At 36.0% G+C, this 26,866-nt stretch overlaps 1 protein-coding gene across 6 annotated transcripts in view; it reads left to right on the top strand.

Annotated features, from left to right (window-relative positions):
- Positions 1–26,866, top strand: part of CLOCK (clock circadian regulator) — a 128,170-nt gene that overhangs the window by 49,053 nt on the left and 52,251 nt on the right. For all 6 annotated transcript variants that reach the window (XM_027057016.2, XM_015068547.3, XM_053217347.1 and 3 more), the window contains 5 exons: positions 5,421–5,510; positions 7,916–7,975; positions 11,765–11,913; positions 15,009–15,100; positions 25,900–25,989. In XM_027057016.2, the coding sequence (XP_026912817.1) occupies positions 5,464–5,510; positions 7,916–7,975; positions 11,765–11,913; positions 15,009–15,100; positions 25,900–25,989 (438 nt within the window). In that variant the 5' untranslated portion in view covers positions 5,421–5,463. The remainder of the gene's footprint in view (positions 1–5,420; positions 5,511–7,915; positions 7,976–11,764; positions 11,914–15,008; positions 15,101–25,899; positions 25,990–26,866) is intronic.

A 26,866-nucleotide genomic window follows, 5' to 3' on the forward strand; every position in this document is an offset into this window, starting at 1 on the left:
CATCTGCGAAGAGTGAAAGTTTGACTTCTACTTTGCCAATTTGCATGGCTTTTATTTTGTTTTGTTGTCTGATTGCTGAGGCTGCAACTTCTAACTATGTTAAACAAGAGTAGTGAGAGTGGACATCCCTGTTGTATTCCTGATCTCAGGGGGAAAGCTGTCAGTTTTTCCCCATTGAGGATGATATTAGCTGTGGGCCTTTCATATATGGCTTTTCTGATGTTAAGGTATGTTCCTTCTAACCTGACTTTCTTGAGGGTTTTATTAAGAAAGGAAGCTGTATTTTGTCAAATGCTTTCTCTGCATCTATTGACAGGATCATATGGTTCTTATCCTTTCTTCTATTAATGTGATGTATCATGTTGATTGATTTGCGAGCATTGAACCAGCCCTGCAGCCCAGGAATGAATCCTACTTGATCATGGTGAATAATTCTTTTAATATACTGTTGAATTCGATTTGCTAGTATCTTGTTGAGGATTTTTGCATCCATGTTCATCAGGGATATTGGCCTTTATTCTCCTTTTCAGTGGGGTCTTTGGTTTGGCAATCAAGGTAATGCTGGCTTTATAGAATGAGTCTGGAAGCTTTCCTTTCATTTTGTTTTTGCAACAGCTTAAAAAGAATAGGAATTAACTCTGCTTTAACTCTGCTTTAAATGTCTGGTGGAATTCCCCTAGCCAACTGGCCCAGGACTCTTATTTGTTGGGAGATTTTTGATAACTGAATCAATTTCTTGTAGTTATAGGTCTGTTCAGATTTTTTAATTTCTTTTTACTTGAGTTTTGGTACTGTGTGAGTGAGTGTCTAGGAATTTATCCATTTCTCCCAGATTGTCCAGTTTGTTGGCATCTAATTTTTCATAGTATTCTCTAATAATTGTTGGTGTTGGTTCTCTAATAATTCTCTAATAATATGGTGTTGGTTGTGATCTCTCCTCTTTCAATTGTGATTTTATCTATTTGGGTCCTCTCTCTTTTTGGGAAATCTGGCTAGGGGTTTGTCAGTTTTGTTTATTCTTTCAGAAAACCAGCTCTTAGATTCATTGATCTGTTCTGGTTTTTTTGGATTTTATGTTGTTCATTTCTGCTCTACTCTTTATTATTTGTCGTCTTCTGCTGGCTTTGTGCTTTCTTTGGTGGTGCCAAGTTCCTCCAGGTGTGAGGTTAGGTTATGTATTTGGGACTTTTGCTTCTTGAGATAGGCTTAAATTGCAGTGTACTTTCCTCTTAGGACTGCCTTTGCTGTGTCCCAAAGTGTTTGGACTCTTGTGTTTTCATTTTCATTTGCTTCCGTGCATTTTTAAATTTCTTCTTTAATTGCCTGGTTGACCCATTCACTCTTTAGTAGGATGTTCTTTAACCTACACGTATTTGGGAACTTTCCAAATTTTTTCTTGTGATTTCAAGTTTCATAGTGTTGTGATCAGAAAATATGGATGGAATGATCTCAACCTTTTATATTTATAGAAGGCTGTTTTGTGGCCCAGTATGTGATCTGTTTTGGAGAATGTTCCAAGTGCACTCAAGAATGAGTATTCTGCTTTTGGATGAAAAGTTCTGAATATATCTGTTAAGCCCATCTGGTTTAGTGTGTCGTTAAGAGCTGTTGTTTCCTTATTGATTTTCTGCCTAGATGATCTGTCCATTGCTATAAGAGGAGTATTAATTCCCCCCATAATCACAGTTATTATTTATATACTTATTTATGTTTGTGAATAACTGATTTATGTATTTGTGTTCTTCCTTCTTGTGGGCATGAGCATTTACAATCGCTAGCTCTTCTTGATGGATAGACCCCTTAATTATGATACACTGCCCTTCTTCATCTCTTGTTACAGACTTTCTTTTAAAATCTAATTTGTCTGATACAAGTATGGCTACTCTAGCTTTCTTTTGCCCTCCAGTAGCATAATAGTTGGCCCTCCATCCCCTCACTTTCAATCTGCAGGTGTCCTCATGTCTAAAATGAGTCTTTTGTAGTCAGTATACAGATGGATCTTGTTTTTTTATTCATTCTGATACCCTAGGTCTTTTGATTGGGGCATTTAGTTCATTTACATTCAGAGTGATTATTGAAAGGTATGGATTTAGTGTCATTGTGTTATCTGTAGGTTCTGTGCTTGTGGTGATATCTCTGGTCCTTTTGCTGCTTTCCACTAGTGGTCATGAACTCCTTTAGTTTTTGTTTGTCTGGGATGGCCTTTATCTCTCCTTCTATTCTGAATGACAGCCTTGCCGTTAAAAGATTCTTGGCTGCATATTTTTCCTATTCAGCACATTGAATATTTCCTGCCACTCTCTTCTGGCCTCCCAAATTTCAGTGGTCAGGTCTGCTAACTACCTTTATGTGTCTACCCTTGTAGGTTAAGGCTTGTTTGTCCTCATCTGTTTTCATAATTCTCTCTTTATCTTTCCATTTTGCCAGTTTCACTATGATATGTCGTGGTGTTGACCCATTTTGTTGATTTTGAAGGGAGTTCTCTGTGCCTCCTGGATTTGGATGTCAATTTCCTTCCCCAGATTAGGGATGTTCTCAGCTATAATTTGTTCGAATAAACCTTCTGCCCCTTTCTCTCTGTTTTCTTCTTCTGGAACTTCTATGATACAGTTATTATTAGGTTTCATTAAATCACTTAGGTCTCTAAATCTCCCCTCGTGGTGTAGTAACTTCCTTTCCCTCTTTTTTTCAGTTTCATTATTTTCCATAATTTTATCTTCTGTCTTACCTATTTTCTCTTCTGCTTCTTCCATCCTCGCTGTCATTGTATCTAGTTTATTTTGCATCTCACATATAGTGTTTCTTAATTCATCGTGACTATTTCTTAGGTCTTTGATCTCTGCCTCAATTCTCCCCTGTCTTCTATGGTTTTTTCAAGCCTGGCTATTAGTCTTATGACTTTTATTCTAAATTCTTGTTCACATATATTATTTCTATCTGTTTTGAGCCCTTCTCTGGCTGTCATTTCTTCCTGGAATTTTTGAGGAGAATTCTTCCATTTCGTCATTTTGGCTAGGTTTCTGTCTTTTATGTGTTTTAATAGCTTGTTATGTGTCCTGCACCTGTGAGAACTACTATATTATAAAGGGGTCAGAGGTGCCTGGGTGGCTCAGTCAGTTAAATGTCCGTGATTTCATGGTTCATGCCTTCAAGCCCCGTATCAGCTCTGTGATGACAACTCAGAGCCTGGAGCCTGCTTTGGAGAGCCTGTCTCCCCCTCTCTCTGCCCCTTCCCTGTTCGCGTGTACTCTCTCTCTTTCAAAATAAATAACCATTAAAAAAAATTAAAGAAAAGGGGGTTATATGCTGTCCAGGGCCTTGCACTTCAGGAAGCGTTTTTGGAGTGTGTTGCTTGCACTCGGCTGTTGCATATTTGGCTGCTCTATCACAGTGGTCATTCTTCTACAAAGCTCCTCCTTACTCATGGTGGTGGATTGTTTAGACCTTTCACCAGGTGTGCTTACATTTGTTCAGAAATTAAAAAAAAAAAAAAAAAGGAAAGTGCAGGGGACTTGGTCCCATACAAAGAGAAAAATGAGAGGGGTGGAAAAAAAGACCAAGCAGAGAATCGGAGAAACTACAAGGCTTAATCCAGAGAGAGAGAAAGGAAAATAAAAAAGGAGGTATAGAAAAGATGTAAAAAGAATAAAAATGCCTGATTAAACAGACTGACAAAGCAGAGAAAAAAAAAAATACATAACAAGAAATGACCAAAAGTCAAATCAGAGACTACGAATCTGATTCCAAAGGGGGGGAAAAAAAAGAAGAGGGTAGAAAAAAGAGAAGAGAAAAAAAATAATAGTAATAAAAAATTAAACAAAAAAACCAGACTAACATACATAACTGCAGGACAGTTGTCGGTTGGTGTTTGAGATCAGTGGCTGTGCTGTCTGGAGGAGAGGCCATCTGGTTCCCTCAGTGTCAGTCCCACTCCCATAGATAAGCAGTTGCTAGGCACAGAGGGGCGGGGTTTGGTGTAAGCAGGTCCTGCCTTCACTGGGGGCCCTGAAGCCCCACTGTGTTGGTAATGAAGAGAAAAATGGCAGTACCCCAATCTGTCCTCCCTGAACCGGGTGTCTCAAACCTCGCTGTTCAGGCAGCCCTTACAGAGTAGTGCGGGCAGCTGGCTTGTCCTGCTCTATGGTCTCCCTCGTCTCCTAGGTGATTGGCTGAGATTCAAAACCTGATGTCTTAAATGATCCCACACTGTGGGACCCAGTTCTGGGGTAGCACCACTCCGCCCTGCCAATAAAGGGCCTTTGCCCGGCCTGGACCATATTTTTAGTAATAGCAATTTAGACTGACAAACTCATTGTCATCAAGAATATTTCTGGACTCCTTCCTACATACCTTCGTTATCCTTCTTACTATTATCTGGGTATCTGTCTCCCTATTCAGTTCCAGATTTTTGCCTATAAGGACTGACTTTTATCCTTCTATCCCTAAAGCTTAGCATACTATTTAATAGAAAATAGGCTTTCAACAAATGTTTGTTGATTAGATATTATTTTTAAATTGAAGAATAGTTGACACAGAATGTTATATTAGTTTCAGGTATAAACTGTGATTCAGTAATTCTGTACATTCCACAGTGCTCACCATGATAAGGGTAGTTACCATCTGTCGACATACAATGTTACTACAATATTAATGACTATGTTCCCTATGCTGTACTTTTTATTCACATGACTTATTTTGTAACTGGCAATTTGTGGGCCTTACTTCCTTTCACCTGTTTCAGTCATCCTCCCTCTTATCCCCGGCAACCACCAGTTTATTGTTTGTATTCATGAGTGTTTCTGTTTTTTTGTGTTTTAGATTTCATATATAGGTGAAATCATATGGAATTTGTCTTTCTGTGTCCGACTTCTTTCACCTGGTATGATACCCTCGAGGTTCATCCATGTTGTCAAGATTGGCAAGATTTTATTTTTATAGCTGAGTAGTATTCCACACTGTGTGTGTGTGTCTGTGTGTGTGTGTCTGTGTGTGTGACACACACACATCTCATATCTTCTTTATCCATTCATCTATCAATGGGCATCTAGGTTGTTTCCATATCTTGGCTATTGTAAATAACTGCTGCATGAATATAGGGGTACATATATCTTTTTGAATTATAGCCTATTTACAGTTTCATAGTCTAATATATATACTAAATGTTAAGAGTAGCCTTTATTATTTTATAATATAAAATTAATTATGAACCTCAATTTTTTTCCCCTGTATTCCTTTTTTAGAAGGGAAAAAGCCTTAAATATGCCCCAGCTAAAGGTATTTGCTTGAAAATATTTCATCCTTTGGTACAAGCCAAAACATTTGAATTCTCTATGATAACATAAAGTGTCTCTCAACATTACTGTTTGTAGACTAATTTTTTTTTGAAAACTAATGACTATGTATTTTTCTTTCCACCCAAGGAGAAGTACAAATGTCTACCACAAGACGAAAACGTAATATGTTATGTTGTTTACCGTAAGCTGTAGTAAAATGAGCTCGATTGTCGACAGGTATGTTTTTAGAGACTCTTTATTTTGAATCCTATAAAGGTATTTTAAAATTTATTGTTAGAGTAATGATCTCTATCAAACTGATAGGGAGTTTCATGCTTAAACATAATTCCTATTACATTCGGTTTCTATATTGAGTAAACATAGTGTAATAGTAAGATATGTTAATGTTATCTATAGCCAAAGTCCAGTGTATGGCTTGTGTCCTAAACAGATCTTGAACTGTAATTTTGAGTTTGATTTGGTCAGAGCTGCTCCGAGAGAAATTGTGATAGTTGGCACATGTTTCCCTAGCACCTTATGGAATCTTTTTTCTCCTTATGTGTTGTCCTTTTTCTCCGTATCTATCTGTTGGGGCTAACTCCATGTCTTTAAGCATTCTAGTAATTGAGATTGATAAGTGGTAGCTATAATTAGGATTTTATTAGTTGAAATTAGAATCTTTGAATCATATTCTTGGGAAAAGGATAAACCTGCTTCTTTGATTTTAAGACTTTTTTTTTTTTTTTTTTTTTTTTTACATTTTAACAGTGACACTGAGATTCATCTTACAATTGCCTTATCATAGTTTAATTGGTAGCATTTTTTTTCTTTCTTGGTGGCATATGAAATACTGACAAGTCTTTATAAAAGTCAATGGTGTTCTTAATTTGATGACATACAGTAACATATTTTAAGCTCTTACTCTTTGATAGGTAATGTGTAGAGTACTTTTCATATGTTGCTTCATTTAACCTCACAATAATTCCATGAGATTTTACAGCTGAGGCAACCATAGGTCAGAGAGGTTGAATAACTTGTTTAAGGTCACATAGTTAAGTGATGAGCTGGAATTATGACCTATGTTGGCCTGACACTAAAGTTCCTGTATTTTTATTATAGTATACTGTGTGATTCTTCCATAGGGGATTCTTTAAAAGTTTTGTAGCTAGAGTTGTATACAGAAGTGACTTGACGTCTGGGGCCAGCCTATCTCCCTTTCCTGTGAGATAAACAGTGATGATAAATACTCTACCAGAACTTAAGACCTAAGGGGCAAGGAGTTTCCTTAGAGAGGCCTGCCTGCAGCACTGCCATAGTTTTGGGCTATGCCATATTTTCAGGTGGGCTCTATGTATAGTTGTCTCCTCAGAAAGGATGTTCCTTCACTGCTCCTGAGAGATTAAATATGATTGTGGTATTATGTTTCTCAGTGATTGCCAATTCCCATTCTAGATGATACAACATCTAGAGATAACATCTGTGTTCAGACATAACAGCAGTTTTTAATAAGAGTTCATTATTTCTGTGAATATCATTAAAATTATGGACTCTCTCCTCAATAAAATGCATATACATACAGAAGTTTTCCTAAGTTGCAGTGCACACATGGAACCTGGAAAGTCCAGATATGGACCTCTGTGATACAAAATTGGCAGATATTCTCAACAATGGGTCCAGCAGACGTTCTGTGTGCCTTTATAGGCCTTAGAAAGGTGTGATTAAAGTAGTGAATAGTGAATTCATGTAAAACTCCTGAGTCACCTGAAATTATTTAATATTGCTACTTAGATTAAGGGGTTAGCCACCAGGGCTCTTGATTTCATTTGTTAAAATGTTGTTCCCCTAGATCTTCCCATAACCAACCTCTTCTTGTCACTTAGCTCTCAGCTTAGATCTCCCCACCTCAGCAAGTCCTTCCCTTACCACTGAGACTAAAGTAACACTGCAGTAACTAAAGTCTCCCCTTAAAAAAAAGAAAACTTGTCAATATTCCCTTGTTGATTTGTTTTGGTCTACTAGAAAATAAGCCATATGAGAGCAGGGACCTCTGTGTCTGATTAACTGCTCTGTATTCATGTTCAGAATAGATCCTGGCACACATGAGTACTAATAAATATTTGTCAAATGAATCAGTAATGAATGAAATGTATTAATGTAAGTTAAATGCTAGATGTTGTGATGCTCATGAGCAATTTGTGGTTTTATTAATATGATGTCTCAAAATAATTTTTTTAAACTATGCTGTTAAAGATAATTTCAAATGAAGTAATTTTTATATGATGGCAGATACACTAACTGTCTATAGTTTTCGCTGATTACTAACAGTCTGAAACAAGGTATTAACCTCCGGTTAAATTAAATTCTGATTTTTGCATGTCATATTTACAGTAAGCTAAGTAAGTAGTTTTAAAATTCACATTTGTGGTAAATTTTTTAAAAATTTAGGTAAACATGGATAAACTTTAGTTTTCTAATATTTATTAGGAAACAGGTTAGCAGTTAGTTGAATTTGAATTTGTACTATCCTTTAATTTTAGAAAAATCCTAGGATGTAACTGATTTGATTCACATGTCATTTTGGTATTGCTGTTGCTTAATGAGTCTGCTCTTATTTTCTCTGTCGACTTTCTTTTTTCTTTTAGAGAAGATGGTAGTATATTTGATGGGTTGGTGGAAGAAGATGACAAGGACAAAGCAAAAAGGTAGTTCATCTTAAGATGCAAAATAGTAATTAAATGAATAATAAGTAAATATAAAAGTAAATAGTGATTTCCAAAAGCTGTCTGTCTTAAGAGCTTAGATATATTAGCAAGGTGGAAAAGCTTAGAATATCAGTATGCAGTTTATAAATTAATAAGGTTATCCTGTAAAAGTGCTCCTCTCATCACATCATATTTGGAGTGTGTAATATCCATAAGACATCACTAAGGATGTTAACCTTCATCACTTGGCTAAGGTAGGATTTGCCTGGATTCACATTTGTAGTTATTGTTTTCCCCTGAACTTGTTCTATTCTTTGGTAGCAAGTTATTAAGTGTAGCCTACCTTCAAAGTAGTGATGGGGGGAATTAAGCTCCACCTCCCATAGAAGGGGATATCTACATATATTTGAAATACTTCTGTAAAAAAATTGTGTCCTTCCCATTCGTTTATGTCTGTATGAACTCATGTATATTTATTTTATAGTTTAAGTTATACTGTAGTGCTGTTTTATTTTGTTGCTCAAATTGTTTCAGCTTTGGCAATTGGGAGTTCTTTCAGGGTAGGCTCCTGTGTCCTCCACATGCCTTTATGCTCCAGTAGAAGGGAAAGTAAATCGTGGAGGTGAGGGAGTGAGATCTAGAGCCATGGTAGTGTTGATGTGAGCTGCCTTAAACAGGAGGCTTGACAGTTAATTATAGTATTAGGAGAGGGAGGCTCCGGGTAGCATTATAGCAGTTTGTAGTCACTGAGAGTGGGCACTGGGTGTTTTTTTCCAGCTGTGTTGAACTACGTGGGTGCTTAGACAAGGGTAGACGTTGTTGTAGTATTATACACAGGTACAAAGATAAACATGTAATAAGTAATAGTTACTAAATGTCTGTATTCAGCAAAAAGGAAAAAAAAAAGGTAGTGGGATAAGAAAAATATTCACAATAACCGGGTAAATTGCAGAATATTCTAACGAATGATTAAAATCTAAGAAGAAGATTTTGAAGACAACTATGTAGTGTATTCCAGGAAATAAAAAGACCTGGATTTGAAGCTAAAAATATATAGGACAACCCGTATCCCTCAACCTCAATCTGGTGGAGGAAAGTTTTTACAAAATACCTTAGGATAGAGATAAAATCTGTTAAGATAGGAATAATCAGTCTTGCCTGAAAAAAGAAGCAGAACTCTAAGGAATTGACTTGGACAGTGTTGAAGGCCAAGTTTATAGATAGATAAGGTAGCTAAGGGTATCCTATTTTCGAACACTCTGAAGGTTTGATCATGTTTTTAGGGAACCAGAAATACTGTGGCTCTGGAAGACACTGGAGGAAGACAGAGAATCTCACAATATTGTCATAATTAAGCAGAACCACACTGAACTCTGACTGAAACTATGATGAGTTAAAGTACCTTAGTGTTGAACCAAGAACAAAGGGAGTTTTATACCCACCTCCAAAATGAAACCTCTGTGGCCTGTTGTCAGTGAGGTCCTTACAAGGGCTGAGAACTTCCAGCCTAAATGTAACAATGAAGTGAAGTTTGCGTTAGTGGTTATGATTCAACAGTAGAGTTGGCAATATTTGGTTTCTGTGTATTTTCTTCCCCTGGAATCAAAATGTCTGGTTTGAATTACTACTTCATGGTAGCTGTATGACCCTGGGCATGTTCTTTATGCCTCAGTTGTCACCTGTAAAATGAAAAGTTGTAAGTAATAAAGTCTTCCTCATAGGAATTAATGAGATTTCCTAAGTGCTTACAGTAGTGCCTGGCACATAAGTATGCCATGAATATTGGCTTTTATTTTTACCTCTGTCTGTGTGTTCAGATACTTCATATATGCTAATTTTCAGATGCTTATTTCTTACTCTTTTCTAGAGGAATATAACTAGATCTGCATATCTAAGTCTTTTGTGTATGTCTTTTTAAATGTGAAACAGGCAATTTCATCATATTTAAATTCTGCAAACCATCTGTGCACCAAAACCAGTATCACATGTTATATCTCACATTAATAAACAGCATTATCAGTCACTTGGGAATCCTCTTATATTTCCCTTTTGCTTCCCTACTGCAAACCAGATCTGATTTACCTGGAATTGATAGATCTGCCTCTTAACCCTCAAACCCACACTGCTCTGTTAACACTGCCACTGCCATGGTTTATAGGCTAGTATGTTGCGGCTGCCTCCTAAATGGTCACCTGACGTCCAGGCTTGTTTGCCATACAATAAATTTTCATGAGTATTTGCTAAATGAATTTGTTTTACCAAGCCTTGATCTTTTCATCACTGTGATGCCAGAATGGTCAACAAGCAGTTCTGTTCACGTCATTCCTTTGCTTTAAAACCTTTCAGTGCCTTCCCCTGGCTTTCAGGATTAAATTAAAATCCTTTTATGTAACATAAAAACTTTATGATTTTTTCCAGTATTTATTTATTCCTCACCCACCGCCACAACTCTAGTATACTTGGGCACAGAAAGCCCATCCATTGACCATATTAGCCAGGTTGAATTACTTGTGACAGGAGTTCATTCCTGGGTAAGTTTCCTATACCTGTAATGCCATGCAAACATCTACCCCACTACCACACCCTTTTCTCAGCCTCTGTGACTCCATTCAGTACACAAGTTCAGTACTCTGCATTTCCATAGGAATTAGATAAATTTCTTGAAAGAGGTTGTCTTTTCCCAGTATCCTTAGCCTTTATTAGCATAGTCTCTGTTCCTATAGCAAGCACTCACTGTTTGATGAAGTCAGTTTAATATCTTACGTTTCTTAAGAGATTTGAGCCATTATATTTTTTCCCTCTACAGAATTAAGAAATCTGACTTCAGGGGCACCTGGGTGGCTCAGTCAGTTAGGCATCTGACTCTTGATATCAGCTCAGGTCTTGATCTCAGGGTTGTGAGTTCAGGCCCCACGTTGAGCTCTGCACTGGGCATGATGCTTATGTTAAAAAAAAAAAAAAATCTGACTTCACAAAGCAGACAGAGGTCTGCTTTAATCATAGAATCATTAATCATTAATCATAGAATGATTAATTGGTCTATAAATAATTGTATTTACTTGTCTGAAGGTCATGGTGCCACTTAGTATTTATTTACTGGTTAGCTGCTTCACATAAAATAGTACTAATTATTCTTTTGGCGTGCATATTTTGAGTGCTTACTGTTTGTTGTTACGTTTAAGTGCTTAGATGAAAAAATTGGGGCTTTGTCATCAAGAAGTACACAGCCTAATGGAGAGAGAGATATGCAGACATTTGGTTATAGCTCTGTGGTGGAGGCTGGAATAATGAAATAAAGTGGAAGGCTATATGGATAAGCCTGAGGGTAGAGAGATTTTCATTTTTAGATTTGTTTGTAATTTAAAACTTACAGGAGATGGATAACTCTCCTACTTAGTAATTTTGAATAATTATATGCACATTATATGCACTTTCACAAATGCATCTCAGTAATATTCATAATAACTTACTAAAGAAAATACAAATACTTGGTATTTGTATTAAATAAGTTAAATAAATAAAACCTGAGATTTGAATGAAGTTTGTCTTATTGGCATTTTTCTAAGAACATATATGCTAAATGCTTAATATGTAAGTTTCTTTAGTGATTAACTGAGAAGAAAATTACTGCCCAAATTAACTGTACATTGTTGGTAACTTGTGGATAAATACTTACTACCACTGTATTGACAGAATACATGATATGCAGTTGTGTCCGAAGTGAGCATTGTATTAAATTATGTGTGTCGTCAAATGGATTGTTTGAAAACTGCTTTTCTTTTTCATCAGAGTATCTAGAAACAAATCTGAAAAGAAACGTAGAGATCAATTTAATGTTCTCATTAAAGAACTGGGATCCATGCTTCCTGGTAATGCTAGGAAGATGGACAAATCTACTGTTCTGCAGAAGAGCATTGATTTTTTACGAAAACATAAAGGTAAAAGTTTAACTTTATAAGGTGGATTTTTTTTTTTAATAACAGACTCTCTCTTAAAGCATAATGTGGTAGAAATCTTGACAGTGATTCTTAAAATTGGATGCTTCCATACCTTTTTTTTAAGAGAAAGAAATCAATTGCCTTTTTAAAGGTTTCCTGGTATGTTCTTTATTTCATTCAACAAACATTTATTTAGTGCCTACTATACGCTAGATTCTTGGGGTGAAGAATAGCAGTCCTGGCCCTCAATTAAATTTAAGCCAAGGAAGACAAACATGTGAATAACTAATTTACAACTAATTTATTTATTCCTCACCTGTAGATATTTAAAATGTGAGTAGTGTTCACAAACCGTAAACATGTTGTGAGAACACAGGAAAAAAATGTCAGGAAGGGCTTAAAAATAGCTGATTTTTCAACTGAGTCTTCCTTTTAGGTTAAGTAAAGAGAACCACATTTCACCCGGAGGGAATAGGAAGTATTGTGTGCAAAAGCAGGGAGAGTTCAGTGTAATTGGAGCATAGTTGAGTTGGAAAATTATGGGCATATTTGAAAGAAAGGCAGGAGCCACATCATTTGGGCCTTATATGCCATTTTAAAAGATTTTAGGGGCGCCTGGGTGGCTCAGTCGGTTCAGCGTCCGACTTTAGCTCAGGTCATGATCTCACGGTTTGTCAGTTTGAGCCCCGTGTTAGGCTCTGTGCTGACAGCTCCGAGCCTGCAGCCTACTTTGGATTCTGTCTTTCCTTCTCTCTGCCCCTCCCCAACTTGTACTCTGTCTCTCTCTGTCTCTCAAAAATAAATGTAAAAAAAAATTTTTTTTAAAGAAGATTTCAGTATATGTCTAGTAATTAAACACTGTTTATAAAATAAAGTGAGTATTTGTTAATTGAAGAAAATCACTTTGACTATAAATGAGTCATGAAAAGAAAAAGTTAAAGAATATTAAGTATTTTGGTAACAGAGATAATAGATGAAAAACTTGGAACATTTCCTTTTCTAGCTGCAAGTGAAACCACAAAACTTCTCAGAAGGAGAATTTGTAACTAGTACCTTTATTCACTCCTCCCGGGCTCACTGAGTCATGCATTACCAAGCTGATTTTTACGCTCCATCACTCTCTGAAATTATTTTTGGTAATTTCACAAATGCCATAAGCCCCACCCATTCTGCTACCAATCAGATAATAGCAGTAGCTTTTTCTTATACCTAGTGCACTGGAAGTTTTAATCCATCCTCCACTGGTTTTCTTTTTTCTTGGTCTGTGTTATACTGCACTTCTTCATTCATCCCCACTTTCTAACTGAAACTTTATTTTTTTGCCCTCTAAATGTCTTGTCTTTTGTGCTTTTGCTTTCTCTTCACTCTTTCCCTTGGTTATCTCATTCCATAGCTTCAAGTATTGTCTCCCTATTAAACTACCATATCTGTATTTTTAGATGCAAACTTTTCAGTCTTTTGTATCCAGATAACTTCTGGATCTTTCTTTTGCATGTCCTCAACCTCAGTGCATCTAAAACTGAACTCATTTTCATTTTCTCAAGTCACCTCTTTCTCTCAACTTCCCTTTTTACATTTTTATACCACCATCATTTCAGGCCCCAGGACTCAAGCCTGAAAAGACTTTTGAATTTTTTCCATCTTCCTTAGTACTACATCACAGTTACCAAATTCTGTTGATCCTTCTGTAAATGTGTCATAATTGCTTGTCTTCACTTTTATTATTACATTTTACCTCTGCAGTTAGTATTCTCACTAACCTTAGTGTCTCTTGTTAGCACACTTAGTCCCCTCAGACATTGCAGCTCAATAAATGATTGCTGAATGAAATGAAATAATATGCATACATTTGCCCCTGATAATTGAAGATTAATACTGGCATTAAGTAGATCATTTTTTTTTTTTTCAAAATTGGGTATATCATTCTCAGAAAAGTAAAATTTACCTTAAATTAAAAGGGAATTCTTAGATACTTATTATTAATACTCTAAAATAAGCCTGTGTTTAACTAAAGTTGATGGGATTTGCTTGTGGATTTAAATCTTTTTTCTGAATGTATATAATTGGTGTGAATGTGAAAAACATGACTATATTCCACAGAATTAGTAGCTAGACTTTTTAGTTACTCTTCATATTAGTAGTACAGGCATTTCCAGTACGCCAAAAGTTGGGTGACAGTTTAATATGCTTGATTTATATATCTGATAACACAAAATCAAAACAGCCTGGTCCGTACTTTTCACAGCAAAGTAGAATATGTTTTTGTGGAGTAATATCTATGGCATAGATTTTTGTTTTGGTTGTTTTAAGATGTCTGCATTAAAAAATGGAAAAGTATTTATTACCTAAATAGTTGAGATTTCATCATTAAGGAATAGCTTTCTCATATCTAAATCTATTAGAAAAATGTTGCAAAATAAACTCTAATAATTTTGTTAAAATGTGTGCCCAAACCAGGGATCTCCAAATTTTGACCAGTTTAAAAACATGCAAGAGGACACTAAGCAAAAATCACTCTGGGATTATTACTTGGGAGTTTTTGCCCCAAATCTTAATTTAGTCTCCTTGATTATTAAGAATAGAGCACCTCAAATTGGGAGGAATCTTGCTGCTTGGCAGTAGGCAAGCCTGTGGTCATTTCAGTAAAAGCAGAATGATGGACTGACCTTGGCTCCTTTCCTCCAGGCTTATGTCCTTATGACTGCTCTAGGTTCCATCATTTAAATGTCAAGAGAAGGATGAGGAAAAAGAATTTGTTCTGATGCTTGATACTAATCTTCTTCTTCTGATTCCTATTTGGTCATTATGTCAAGTAGGAAGCAGTCTCAGGCCTTCCACAATACAGGTTGTCAGAGCTCCCAGAGAAAAACCAGAGATTGGTATTCCCAGGAGACCCAATCCAAGGAGATAGCTTGCCACATTAGCCCATGCAGTTCATCACTGGGCCTTCTAATACCTACCTAGACCAATACATGTTATTGCCCATGGTTCTCATTTTAAATAGGAGAGAAGGCAGGTTGTTGGACTTTAGTACCACCCTTTAGCCCTACCTGGTGTTTGGAGTATGCCACTAATGTATCAAATAATCTTTACAGAAATCACTGCACAGTCAGATGCCAGTGAAATTCGACAGGACTGGAAACCTACATTCCTTAGTAATGAAGAATTTACACAATTAATGTTAGAGGTATGTCTAGATTTACTTTTTGAAAAGTTTTATTTTCCTCAGAAAAGATATAGAGATGATGAATTTTAGTATATTTTAACAATATTAATTTAATATTGAGAAGTCTTTAATTCATTGTAAATCAATAAATTATATCTTCAATTAAAATTAATTGATGTAAGTATAAGTAAATAGTAGTATGTGGTAAGGTAATGTTAAATTTTCATATTTTTAATAATACATGAGTTTTGAGAGGCTTGATAAAAGTCAGAAACCTATAGCTATCAAGTTCTTTACCTGAGACCACACTAACAATATTCATATGAAGAAAATGTAGATTATTCATCATACGTTAAATACTATGCCCTCATAAAGGGGCACCTGGCTGGCTCAGTCAGCATGTGACTCTTGATCTCAGGGTCATGAGTTTGAGCCCACATTGGGTGTAGAGATTACTTAAAAATACAATCTTTAAATATTATGAAATGTAAACTACTGTTTAATTTTTTTAAACAAATTAAAATTCACCTAAATACAATATAAGATGACGATAAATGATTTTGAAAATATTAAAACATTGAAATATACATTGAAAGGCAACTCTTCTTAATTCAAGTAGAAACTTTTAAAAGGAAGTAAGTAAATGTTCTTCTGTAACAAAATTATTTTTGAAAATAATTCAGAACATATTTGCTTATAATTAAACCCTCTAATACCTCATACAATTATTTCTAAAATCCACAGATGTTTTGAGTCACTCATATCTATCAGTTTTACTTCTCTACTTTTTTAATTGTTTCCTGTGTAGAATAATATAGGTATCATCTTTGCACGCAAAGTACACAGAGTTCAATATCAAATTTCCATGTAAACTTTAATAGGAAACAGAGGTGGTATACTTTGATAGTAACATTTAAAGACAAGAAAAATAAATACATAACAAAGTAGACATAGAAAGAACCAAGGAAAGCAGTTGAGGTAGGTATGTGGAAGTTGTTAAATAATTTACATCTTTTATCCTGTTTGTTTGGATGTATTATTTCAGACCTGAAGCATTTATCTGTGTCATGTATGTGTATGTAATGACTATATTGCAACTGTCTCTGTATATTGACTGAAGTCTAAGGCAACATAAAGTATTTTGCAAATCAATGAGTTATTTTTCGGTTCATACTTAAGATGGAACAGTTAATTGCTGGATTAATTAAGTATATATTCAGCAGAAATGTTACCATATGAAAATTTATTGGGCTATAAGTATATTTATGTATAATCGTAGCTGTCCTTAAAATCTGAAAAATAATGAGCACTTTTCACATATTAACACTATGAACCTCAAAATAATCTTATGAAGTAGCATCTGTTTATGCCTTTTTTACTTCCGGATGAGGAAATCGAGGAACAAAGGATTATGAAATTTACTCAAAGTAACACAATTAGTAAGTAGCCCCATTAGGATTCACTGCAGCCTCTCATCTCTCTGGCCTCAACCTCTCTGCACACTGCCACTCATGAACTTCTTTCATTGAAAGCTAGCCAAAGAACAGTCCTTTTATCTTAAAAACCACCAGTTAGCTCTTTGAATTACCGGACACTTACGTTATAGACCAAATAATAGTTTCTAATTTTAAGGGTTTTACCCCCCCCCCCCAAAAGGTCAGTGTTCTTCTGCAACAAAACTATTACATTGCTTTTAAGTTTGTAAAAGAGTAGTCTGTAATAGCCTTCTGATCATCCACTCATTACTAAACTCATTGATAATGTCCAAAATTATCTTGCTTAGGTAAAAGTAATATGTTTATGAAAGAGTACACACAAGCTGATGTCTAAATACATAAAGGATTTAACTCATTTAATTACTCCTTAATTTTTATTTTATGATTATATTGTCAGTGCAGTGGTTTAATAAGATATTCTGTGTTAATCATAAACATTTACTTACTCTGCTTCATTGGTATGAAAATTTCCTTACAAATTCATAAATTGGTATAATATCTTCAGTCATTTCTTAATACTTAATGAAGATAAATTCACTAATAGGCCAGACAGAACAGCATTATCTCCAAATTTTCTTTACACTGCACAGATTCTTTTTTTTATTATCATTTGCCAAGACACATGTAGTACCTATGATGTAGATAACTATCGAAAGGAAGAAAGAAACAAGAGTGCTGATACTTAAAAAAAAAAAAAAAAATTGATGGACACGAGCTGCTTCCATATCTTGGCTGTTGTAAATAATGCTGCTATAAACATCGGGAAACAAGTCTCTCTTTGAATTAATGTTTTTGTATTCTTTGGGTAAATACTCAGTAGTGTGATTACTGGATCCTGGGGTAGTTCTATTTTTACCTTTTTGAGGAACCTCTGTACTGTTCTCCAGAGTGTCTGCGCTAGTTTTCAATCCCACCAACAGCGCAAGAGCGTTCTCCTTTCTCCACATCCTCGCCAACACTGGTTGTTTCTTGTGTTGTTGATTTTAGTCATTCTAGCAGATGTGAGGTGATACCTCATTGTAATTTTGATTTGCATTTCCCTGATGATAAGTGATGATGAGCATCTTTTCATGTGTCTGTTGGCCATCAGCATGTCTTCTTTGGAGGAATGTCTGTTCATGTCTTCTGCCCCTTTTTAAATTGGATTCTTTGGGTTTTGGGTGTTAAGTTCTCTAAGTTCTTTATAGATTTTGGATACTAACCCTTCATCAGATATGTCATTTGTAAATACCTTCTCCCATTCCATAGGTTGCCTTTTCGTTTGGTTGATTTTTTCCTTCATTGTGCAGAAGCTTTTTATTGATGTAGTCCCAATAGTTTATTTTTGCTTTTGTTTCCCATGCTTCAGGAGACCTATCTAGAAAAAGTTGCTACAGCTGATGGCAGAGAAGTTATTACCTGTGCTGTCATCTAGGATTTTTATAGTTTGAAGACTCACATTTAGGTCTTTAATCCATTTTGAAATAATTTTTGTGTATGGTATAAGAAAGTGGTCCAGTTATATTCTTTGGCTCTCCAGTTTTCCCAACAGCATTTGTTTTTTTTTTTTTTTCCCCAGTGGATATTCTTTTCTGCTTTGTTGAAGATTGACCATATATATAATTGTGGGTTTATTTCTGAGTTTTCTGTTCTGTTGATCTGTGTGTCTGTTTTTGTGCCATTACCAGGCTGTTTTGATTACGACAGCTTTGTAGTAGAATTTGAAGTCTGGAATTGTGATGCTTTCAGCTTTGCTTTCTTTTTCAAGATTACTTTGGCTATTCAGGGTCTGTTGTGGTTCCATACAGGTTTTAGGATTGTTTGTTCTAGTTCTGTAAAAACACATTGTTGGTATTTTGATACGGATTGCATTAAATGTGTAGATTGTTTTGGGTAGTATCGACATTTTAACAATATTTGTTCTCCCAACCCATCAGCATGGAATGTTTTTCCACTTTTTGGTGTCATCTTTAATTTCTTTCATCAGTGTTTTATAGTGTTCGAGTATAGGTCTTTCACCTCTTTGGTTATTAGGTTTATTCCTAAGTATCTTATTATTTTTTGTGCAATTGTAAGTGGGATGGTTTTCTTAATTTCTCTTTCTGCTCCTTTATTATTGATATATAGAAATGCAACAGATTTCTGGAGATTGATTTTATATCCTGTGACTTGACTTAATTAATCAGTTCTAGCAGTTTTTTGGTGGAATCAAGTTTTCTATATATAATGTCATATCACATGAAAATAGTGACAGCTCTACACCTTCCTTACAGATTTGGATGCCTTACATTTCTTTTTGTTGTCTGATTTCTGTGGCTAGGAATTCTAGTATGGTGTTGAATAAAAGGAGTGAGAATGGATAGCCTTGTGTGCTTCCTGATGTTAGGGGAAAAACTCTTTTTCCCTGTTAAGGAGGATATTAGCTGTGGGTTTTTCATATATGGCCTTTATTATGTTGAGGTATGCTCCCTTGAAAACCACTTTGTTGAGGGTTTTTATCGTGAATGGATGTTGTACTTTGTCAAATGCTTTTTCTGCATTTACTGAAATGATCATATGGTTTTTATCCTTTCTCTTATTGATATGATGTATCATATTGGTTGATTTACAAATATTGACCCACTCTTGCAATCTAGGAATAGACACACTTGATCATGGTGAATGATTTTTTTAATGTTTTGTTGGATTCAGTTTGCTAATAATTTATTCAGGATTTTTGCATCTATGTTCATGAGAGATATGGCCTGTAATTCTTTTTTTTGTAGTGTCTTTATCTGGTTTTGGTATCAGGGTAATACTGGCCTCATAGAATGAATTTGGAAGTTTTCCTTACTCTTCTAGTTTTTGGAGTAGTTTGAGAAGAATAGGTATTAACTCTTCTTTAAATGTTTGGTAGAATTTGTCAATGAAGCCATCTGGTCATGAACTTTTGTTTGTTGGGAGTGTTCTGATTACTGATTCCATTTCTTTGCTGGTAATTGGTCTGTTCAATTTTTTTATTTTCCTGTTTCAGTTTTGGTAGGCCATATTTTTTCTAGGAATTTATCCATTTTTTCTATGTTGTCCAATTTCTTGGCATATAGTTTTTTAATAATCTATGGCAATTGCATTTCTCTGGTGTTTGTTATTAATTCTCCTCTGTCATTTGTCATTTATTTATTTGGGTCCTTTCTCTTTTTTCTTGATAAGTCTGGTTAAGTGTCTTCTCAGTTGTAATGATTTTTTTTCAAAGAACCAGCTCTGGTTTCATTGATCTGTTTTTTGTTTGGTTTTGTTTTAGTTTATATATCATTTATTTCTGCTGTAATCTTTATAATTTCCTTCCTTCTGCTGGCTTTAGGTTTTGTTTGATGTTCTTTTTCTAGCTTCTTTAGGTGTTAAGTTTAGGTTGTTTATCTGAGATTTTTCTGGCTTCTTGAAGTAAGCCTGTATTGCTATAAACTTCCCTCCTAGAACTGCTTTTACTGCATCCTGAAGGATTTCATTTCATTTCATTTTCATTTGTTTTCATGTCCTTTTTATTCCCTTTATTTCCTCATTGATCCATTTAGTAGCATGTTATTTAACTTCCATGCATTTGTGGTCTTTCCAGATTTTTCTTGTGATTGACTTCTAGTTTCATAGAGTTGTGGTCAGAAAAGATACATGGTATGTATGACTTCAGTCTTTTTGAATTTGTTGAGGCATGTTTTGGGTTAATATGTGATCTGTTCTGGAGAATGTTCCATTTGCACTTAAAAAGAATGTGTATTCTGTTTTAGGATGGAATGTTCTGAATATGTCTATTAAATCTGGTCCAATGTTCATTCAAAGCTATGGTTTCCTTGTTGATATTCTGTGATGTAAGTGGGTTGTTAAAGTTCCCTACTATTAATGTATTATTATTGATTAGTCCCTTTATGTTTATTATTAACTGTTTTATGTATTTGGAGGCATAAATATTTTCAATTGTTATATCTTGTTGGATTGTCCCCTTTTTTATTGTATAGTGTCCTTCTTTGCTTCTTGTTATAGGCTTTGTTTTAAAGTCTATTTTGTCCCATATAAGTATTGCTACTCTGGCTTTCTTTCCTTCCCTCCCCCCCTTTCCCTCCCCCCTTTCCCTCCCTCCTTCCTTCCTTCCTTCCTTCCTTCCTTCCTTCCTTCCTTCCTTCCTTCCTCTCCTTCCTCTCCTTCCTCTCCTTCCTCTTCTCTCTCTCTCTTTTTCTTTCTCTCTCTAAATTTTTATTTAAATTCTAGCTAGTTAACATATGGTGCAGTATTAGTTTCAGGTATAGAATTTAGTGACTCATCACTTACATATAACACCCAGTGCTCATCACAAGTGCCCTCTTTACTACCCATCATGGGTTTAATCCATACCGCCTGCCCACCTCTCCTCCAGCAACCCTCAGTTTGTTCTCTTTAGTTAAGAGTCTGTTTCTTGGTATGCCTCTCTTTTCACTCTGGCTTTCCTTTGACATCCATTTACATAATAAATATTTCTCCCATAACCTCACTTTCAATCTGCAGATGTCTTTAGGTCTAAAATGAGTCTCTTACAAGCAACATATAGATGGGTATTTTTTTTTTTATAATCCATCCTGTCACCGTGTCTTTTAATTGGAGCATTTAGTCCATTTACATTCAAAGTAATTCTTGATAGATACATATTTATTACTATTTTATTACCTGTTTTGTGGTCATTTCTGAAGATTTTCTCTGATCCTTTCTTGTCTTTCTCTCTTTTATGGTTTGCTGGTTCTCTTTAGTGATACATTGGATGTATTTCTCCTCATTCTTTCCATATTAGTGATTTTTGATCTGTGGTTATCATTAAGTTTATGTTTAACATCTTCTGCATTTAGCAGTCTATATTAAGTTGATGGTTGTTTAGGTTTGAACTCACTCATTACACCTCTCTTCCCCATGTTTTAGGTATATGGTATCATATTTCACATCCTTTTATTTTGCAAGTTCCTTGACTGATGTTTTATAGAAATACTCACTTTTACTGCTTTTGTGTTTCCTGTTCACACTGTTTCTTTTCCCCTGAGAGATTTCCCTTTAATATTTCTTTCAGAGCTCATTTAGTGATCATGAACTCCTTTAGTTTTGGTTTGTCTGGAAGACTCTATTTTTGTTGTTGTTTGGGAAACTCTTTATCTCTCTGTTCTGAATGATAGCCTTGCTGTTCTGAATGATAGCCTTGCTGAATAAAGTATTCTTGGTTGCCGATTTTTCCCATTCAGTACTTTGAATTTATCATGCCACACCCTTCTGGTTTGGAAAGTTTCTGCTGAAGAATCCCCTGCTAGCTTTGTGGGATTTCCCTTGTATGTAACTGTATTCTTTTGTCTTGTTGCTTTTAAATTTTTTTCTTTATTACTGTATTTTGCTATTTTAATTACATTATGTCTTGACGTAGATCTATTTTTGTTGATTTTTGTCAGGGGTTCTCTATGCCTTTCTTTCTCCAAATTAAGGAAGCTTTCAGCTATTATTTCTTTAAATAAAGTTTCTTCTCCCTTTTCTCCCTCCTTTTCTTCTGGATGTCTATAATATGAATGCTACTGTGTTTGATGGAGTTACTGAGTTACCTAAGTCTGTTCTTGTTTTGTGCAATTCTTTTTTTCTGTCTTTTGTTCAGCTTGATAACTTTCCGTTACTCTGTCTTCTAGGTCATTAATTCATTCCTCTGCTTCTTCCATCCTGCTGTTCTTTCTGATAAGTGTATTTCTCATTTCTTTTATTAAGCTCTTTATTTTTGCTATGCTATTCTTTATCTCTGTGTTGAGGGTCTCACTAATGTCTTCCACTCTTTTGTCAAGTCCAGTGAGTATATTTATGATCATTACTTTAAAATCTCTATCAGGCATGTTACTTCTGTTTTACTTAGATCTCTGGCTGTGGCTTTGTCCTGTTCTTTCATTTGGGACAAATTCCTCTGTCTTCTCATTTTGTCTAAGTCTCTCTGCCTGTTTCTCTGTGTTAGGAAAGTCAGCAACATCTCCTGTTTTTGAGGGTAATGGCTTTTTGAATAAGATGTTTTGTAGTGCCCTGCCGGGTAGTTTGCCCTCTTCTCCAGGGCCTAGCACTTCAGGGAGAATCTCCAGTGTGTGCTGCGTGTGCCCTGCTGTTGTGTCCTGGCTGCTTTATTCTTCAGGTCAGTCATCTACAGAGGCTCTCTTTGCCTATTTTAGGCAGTGTTTGGTTCCTGGCCTGAATGTGGCATGTTTTAATAGGTGTGGTCTGGTCGGTTTATGAAATGAGACCTATCACCACCTCCACTGGAACTGAGGCCCTGCCAGACTCCTGAGTGGGGAGATATGGTGTGGGCAGGGGTTTGGTTTTCTGGGGGATGAGACACACCATCCTGGGACTGAGACAAGTGTGACTGGAAAGGACAGTTCTTCTCTGGACCACAGGGGTATGGAGATAGGTATAAATAATTTAGGTAACAAGTGTTGGCTGCACTGGTTCCCACTGGTGGCTGTGTGCTTAGGCTGAGGGGTGGGGGAGGGAAATGGTGCTTACCAGTTCCTTTGTTCCTGGTAGGGACTTTCTGTGAATGCTGCCTCTCTGGGATACACTCTGAAGTGAGCAAATCACCTCTCCATTGTGTGCCCAGGTGCTCTTCAGATCGCTGTTTCTATACTGTATGTCCATGGGTTGTTTGTCCTGCCTTCACCACTGCCTCCGGTCTCTCCCCAAGCCAAGCCTGCTGATCTTTAGAATTCCAGGCTTTAAGCCTGCTGGTTGCGCCTCACAAGATTTGACCCCTCTTGCTTTCCAAGCCAATTGGTATGGGGATTTGTTTTCCTCATGTGCTCCCCTGTGTGCTAGTGTGTCTTTCATTCTTCTCTGCTACTGGAGCTTCCTCCCTTCCCACTGCAGCAGCTGATCTGTTTCGCTGCATCTCTGCACTTCCTACTTTCTTCACTGTGGCCTCTTCTCTACTTTCAGTTGTGGAGCTTGTTCTATCAGTCTTTAGATGGATTTCTGGGGTATTTAGGTTATTTCATAGTTATCTAGTTGTATTTGTGGGATGAGGTGAGCCTAGGGTCCTCCTATTCTGCCACTATGTTTGAAGACAAAGAATTTTAATTAACTCTTTCTGTTATACAATGTGGGGAAGGGATACGCTTTATAGGCTTCAGTCTTAGGAGTAGGATGTCCTTCCCTGTCTTACTTTCTCTTCCATATGTCTTCTCTTCTGCCATAGGGTCTTCATCAAGACCCCTTTAGTTTTTGGTGTACCTACCCATCCACCTTGCCCAGAAATTGCATCCCTCCATTGAAAAGAAGTCTGGGCCCTGGGGTCCTTCTTGTGTTAAGACTTTTGTAGTATGCTGGTGGAGACTTCTCTCTGGTTAGTCTTTGCCTTTCCTGAAGATGAAAAGGGCAGTTTCTGGTTCTAGAAATGGCCTTATGTCATTGAGAGTTCTGATTCCAGTTCCTTCTCTTCACAGAAGAGAGCTGCACTCAATTTCTAGCAAATATCTAAGAGCAAATACAGATGACTGTAGTAAATATTAATTTGCTTTCAAAGATAATCTAGCCTTACATGAAGCATGTTCTTTTTTGTATCATTTTGACCCCATTCATAACAAAACAGTAATACTTGAATTATCGTAGTAAAGAGTTTTTGGAAAAATAATTTCATGAATATTCTTAAATTACAAGGTTTTCTTACACAGAGCCAAGAATGCATTTCTCTGAGCTATTCTAGAAGATAGCCATCTACTCAAAATCTGTTCATTCTGACATCCAAATCTATCCCCTAATACAAGGTGAGGGGTGGTAGGGAGGGTGCCTTTTTCTGTATGTTCAACAATTCTTCATAATTACTTAGAAGTAGATGGAGATTGGTCTAACTCCCAGGTCCATACATTATATATTACAGATATTTTTTATCTACTCTGTGTGGCACATCTGCTGGGTGCTGCAGATAACAGTGTTGAAGCAGATATATATGGCTTTCTTTTTTTGAGAAGATATATATGGTTTTTCCCGAGATTGCCATTTTTTAGAGAGCCCTATAATTTAAAAAGAAATGTAAATGTAATGTGATAACTGTTTTGATAGGCAGAGAGGAGCTCCTCCTATAGTATATCTTTTCTGCTGTGTATCTTCAGCATTTTTTCACTGGATCTTCCTTTCCTTCAGCCTGCATATATACTTCAGTTACTTCCCTTGAAACCTGGTCCCCTTAAAACTTGTCCTTTTTCCTTTCTTCCCTCTGAAGTTCATAAAGGAATGGTTTATAATAGCCCAATTATCCACTTGTCTCTAAACTCACTGTATAGTCTGACTTACCCTTCAACTGACATAAATCTTTTGAAAGTCACCAAAATTCATTTCTCATTTTTTCAGTCTTTATCCTGTTTGATCTCATTTTACAGTGAACCATCCCTCTTTCTCCTCACTCACCTTGTCATTTACTCTTCCATTGCCTCCCTTGACAACAGTGCCTTCTCTCTTTTCTGTCATGTTCTCTGGTACTTTTCCTCCTCCTCATCCCCATATGTAGATAATTACCCCCAAGGATTTGTCTTTGACATGCTTCTGTCTTTTGCAGATCTTATTTCTTCACCTGTCACTTTTGTGCCTAGGATTCTTAAGTGAAAATACAGGATTGCTTTATTTATTAAGTATTGTATCCTCTACACCAGCTTACTTCCTGAACTCTAACTTCCCATCTCTCAATGCTTGCCTACGTCCTTCTCGGTCTTACTACTACTAATTTAATTCAGATTTTTGTTAACTTCCCAGACCATTCCAAAAGCCACTGAGATTTTCCTAGCAATTCCGTTTTCCCTAAATCCATGTACACACTGCTTCTAGACTTCTTTTGAATGAAGTCCTAATGTCTTGACCTGGTATTCAAGGCCTATCATGATCTGACCTCAGCTTACAACAGCTTAATCTCCCTTTCACTTTATTACCCATGTATCTCCTTAAGCTTCAGTCAGATACCTCTCTGTTAATATATCCAAAAGGTTGTAATGTGTTCTGTTGTGTGTCAGAGACATATCATTGATGTCATGTGTGCTTCAGATATACTAGCATCTTCAAATAAGGTAGTTTTCATTTAGTATACATATAAAAATGATAGAACATTAAGTCTCTATGTTTTAGATGCCAGCTCTCCCATATTAGACTAGAATGTGACTTTTTTGTTTTTGCTAGGAGCATTTAAAAATGCACAAAGATATGTACTAAGGTATTGTAAAGGGAAAAGCTAGCATTTGGCAGTGATCTGGAAATTCCACATTAAGTCCTTTGTTATTTAATTAGATTTTTTTTCTGTCCTCTGAAATACTTTTTTCTTTTCACTTAACTGACCATTATGTTTAATTTCAGGCTCTTGATGGTTTTTTTTTAGCAATCATGACAGATGGAAGCATAATATATGTGTCTGAGAGTATAACTTCATTACTTGAACATTTACCAGTAAGTATCCCGTGATTTCTTTCTTGTTTAATGCCTATTTTAAGTGTTCTAAAGCACATGGAAGGAGATATCCAGAGCCATGTTTGAAAGGTGGTTTCTGTGGGGGATGAGAGCTCTGTATCTCTCTTTCTCTGGCGGTAACTAATATTTAGCTGCCTCTCTAACCTCTGCCCTCCTTATTCTAATGCTGTTTTCAGTGTTTTTTCTTTCTTTAATGTGTTTTTTGTTTTGTTTTGTTTGAGAGAGAGAGACAGAGACAGAGACAGAGCACAAGTGGGGGAGGGGCAGAGAGAAAGGGAGACACAGAATCCAAAGCAGGCTTCAGTCTCTGAGCTGTCAGCACAGAGCCGGACACGGGCCTTGAACTCACGGACCACAAGATTATGACCTGAGCTGAAGTTGGACACTCAATCTACTGAGCCATCCAGGCACCCCTGTTGTTTGCTGTTTTATTGAACTTATATTTATTGAATATCTACTCTGTGTCACCCTCTGTGCTAGGTGCTGTGTGCAGTGCAATTGACAGTTTTTATAAATTTGAAGTTTTATTTAAAATGTAATTTTTTTTAAAAAATAAAATGTAATTGTCTTATTTAAGATGGGAGTTACAGTATAGATATTCTGAAATTACTTATAAATTACTCTTAAAATGCCCATCTCTTGAAAATTTATGACAATACAAAGTAAACTGTTCTGTAAAGGTCTCTTTCAAGAGATAGTGAAAAAGCAGTATTTCCCTCCCTCTGATTATTCTGCTACTTCATACTTCATAAAAAGAACAGTCTCCACATTTAAAAGACCAGACTCTGAAAGGACCTTATGGAAAGCCAGGTAGTAAGTAATTTGCTAATCTCTTTGGGTCACAGAGAAAATGACT

The sequence above is a fragment of the Acinonyx jubatus genome, chromosome B1 (genome assembly GCF_027475565.1).
Source record: "Acinonyx jubatus isolate Ajub_Pintada_27869175 chromosome B1, VMU_Ajub_asm_v1.0, whole genome shotgun sequence".
Classification (NCBI taxonomy): Eukaryota; Metazoa; Chordata; class Mammalia; order Carnivora; family Felidae; genus Acinonyx; species Acinonyx jubatus.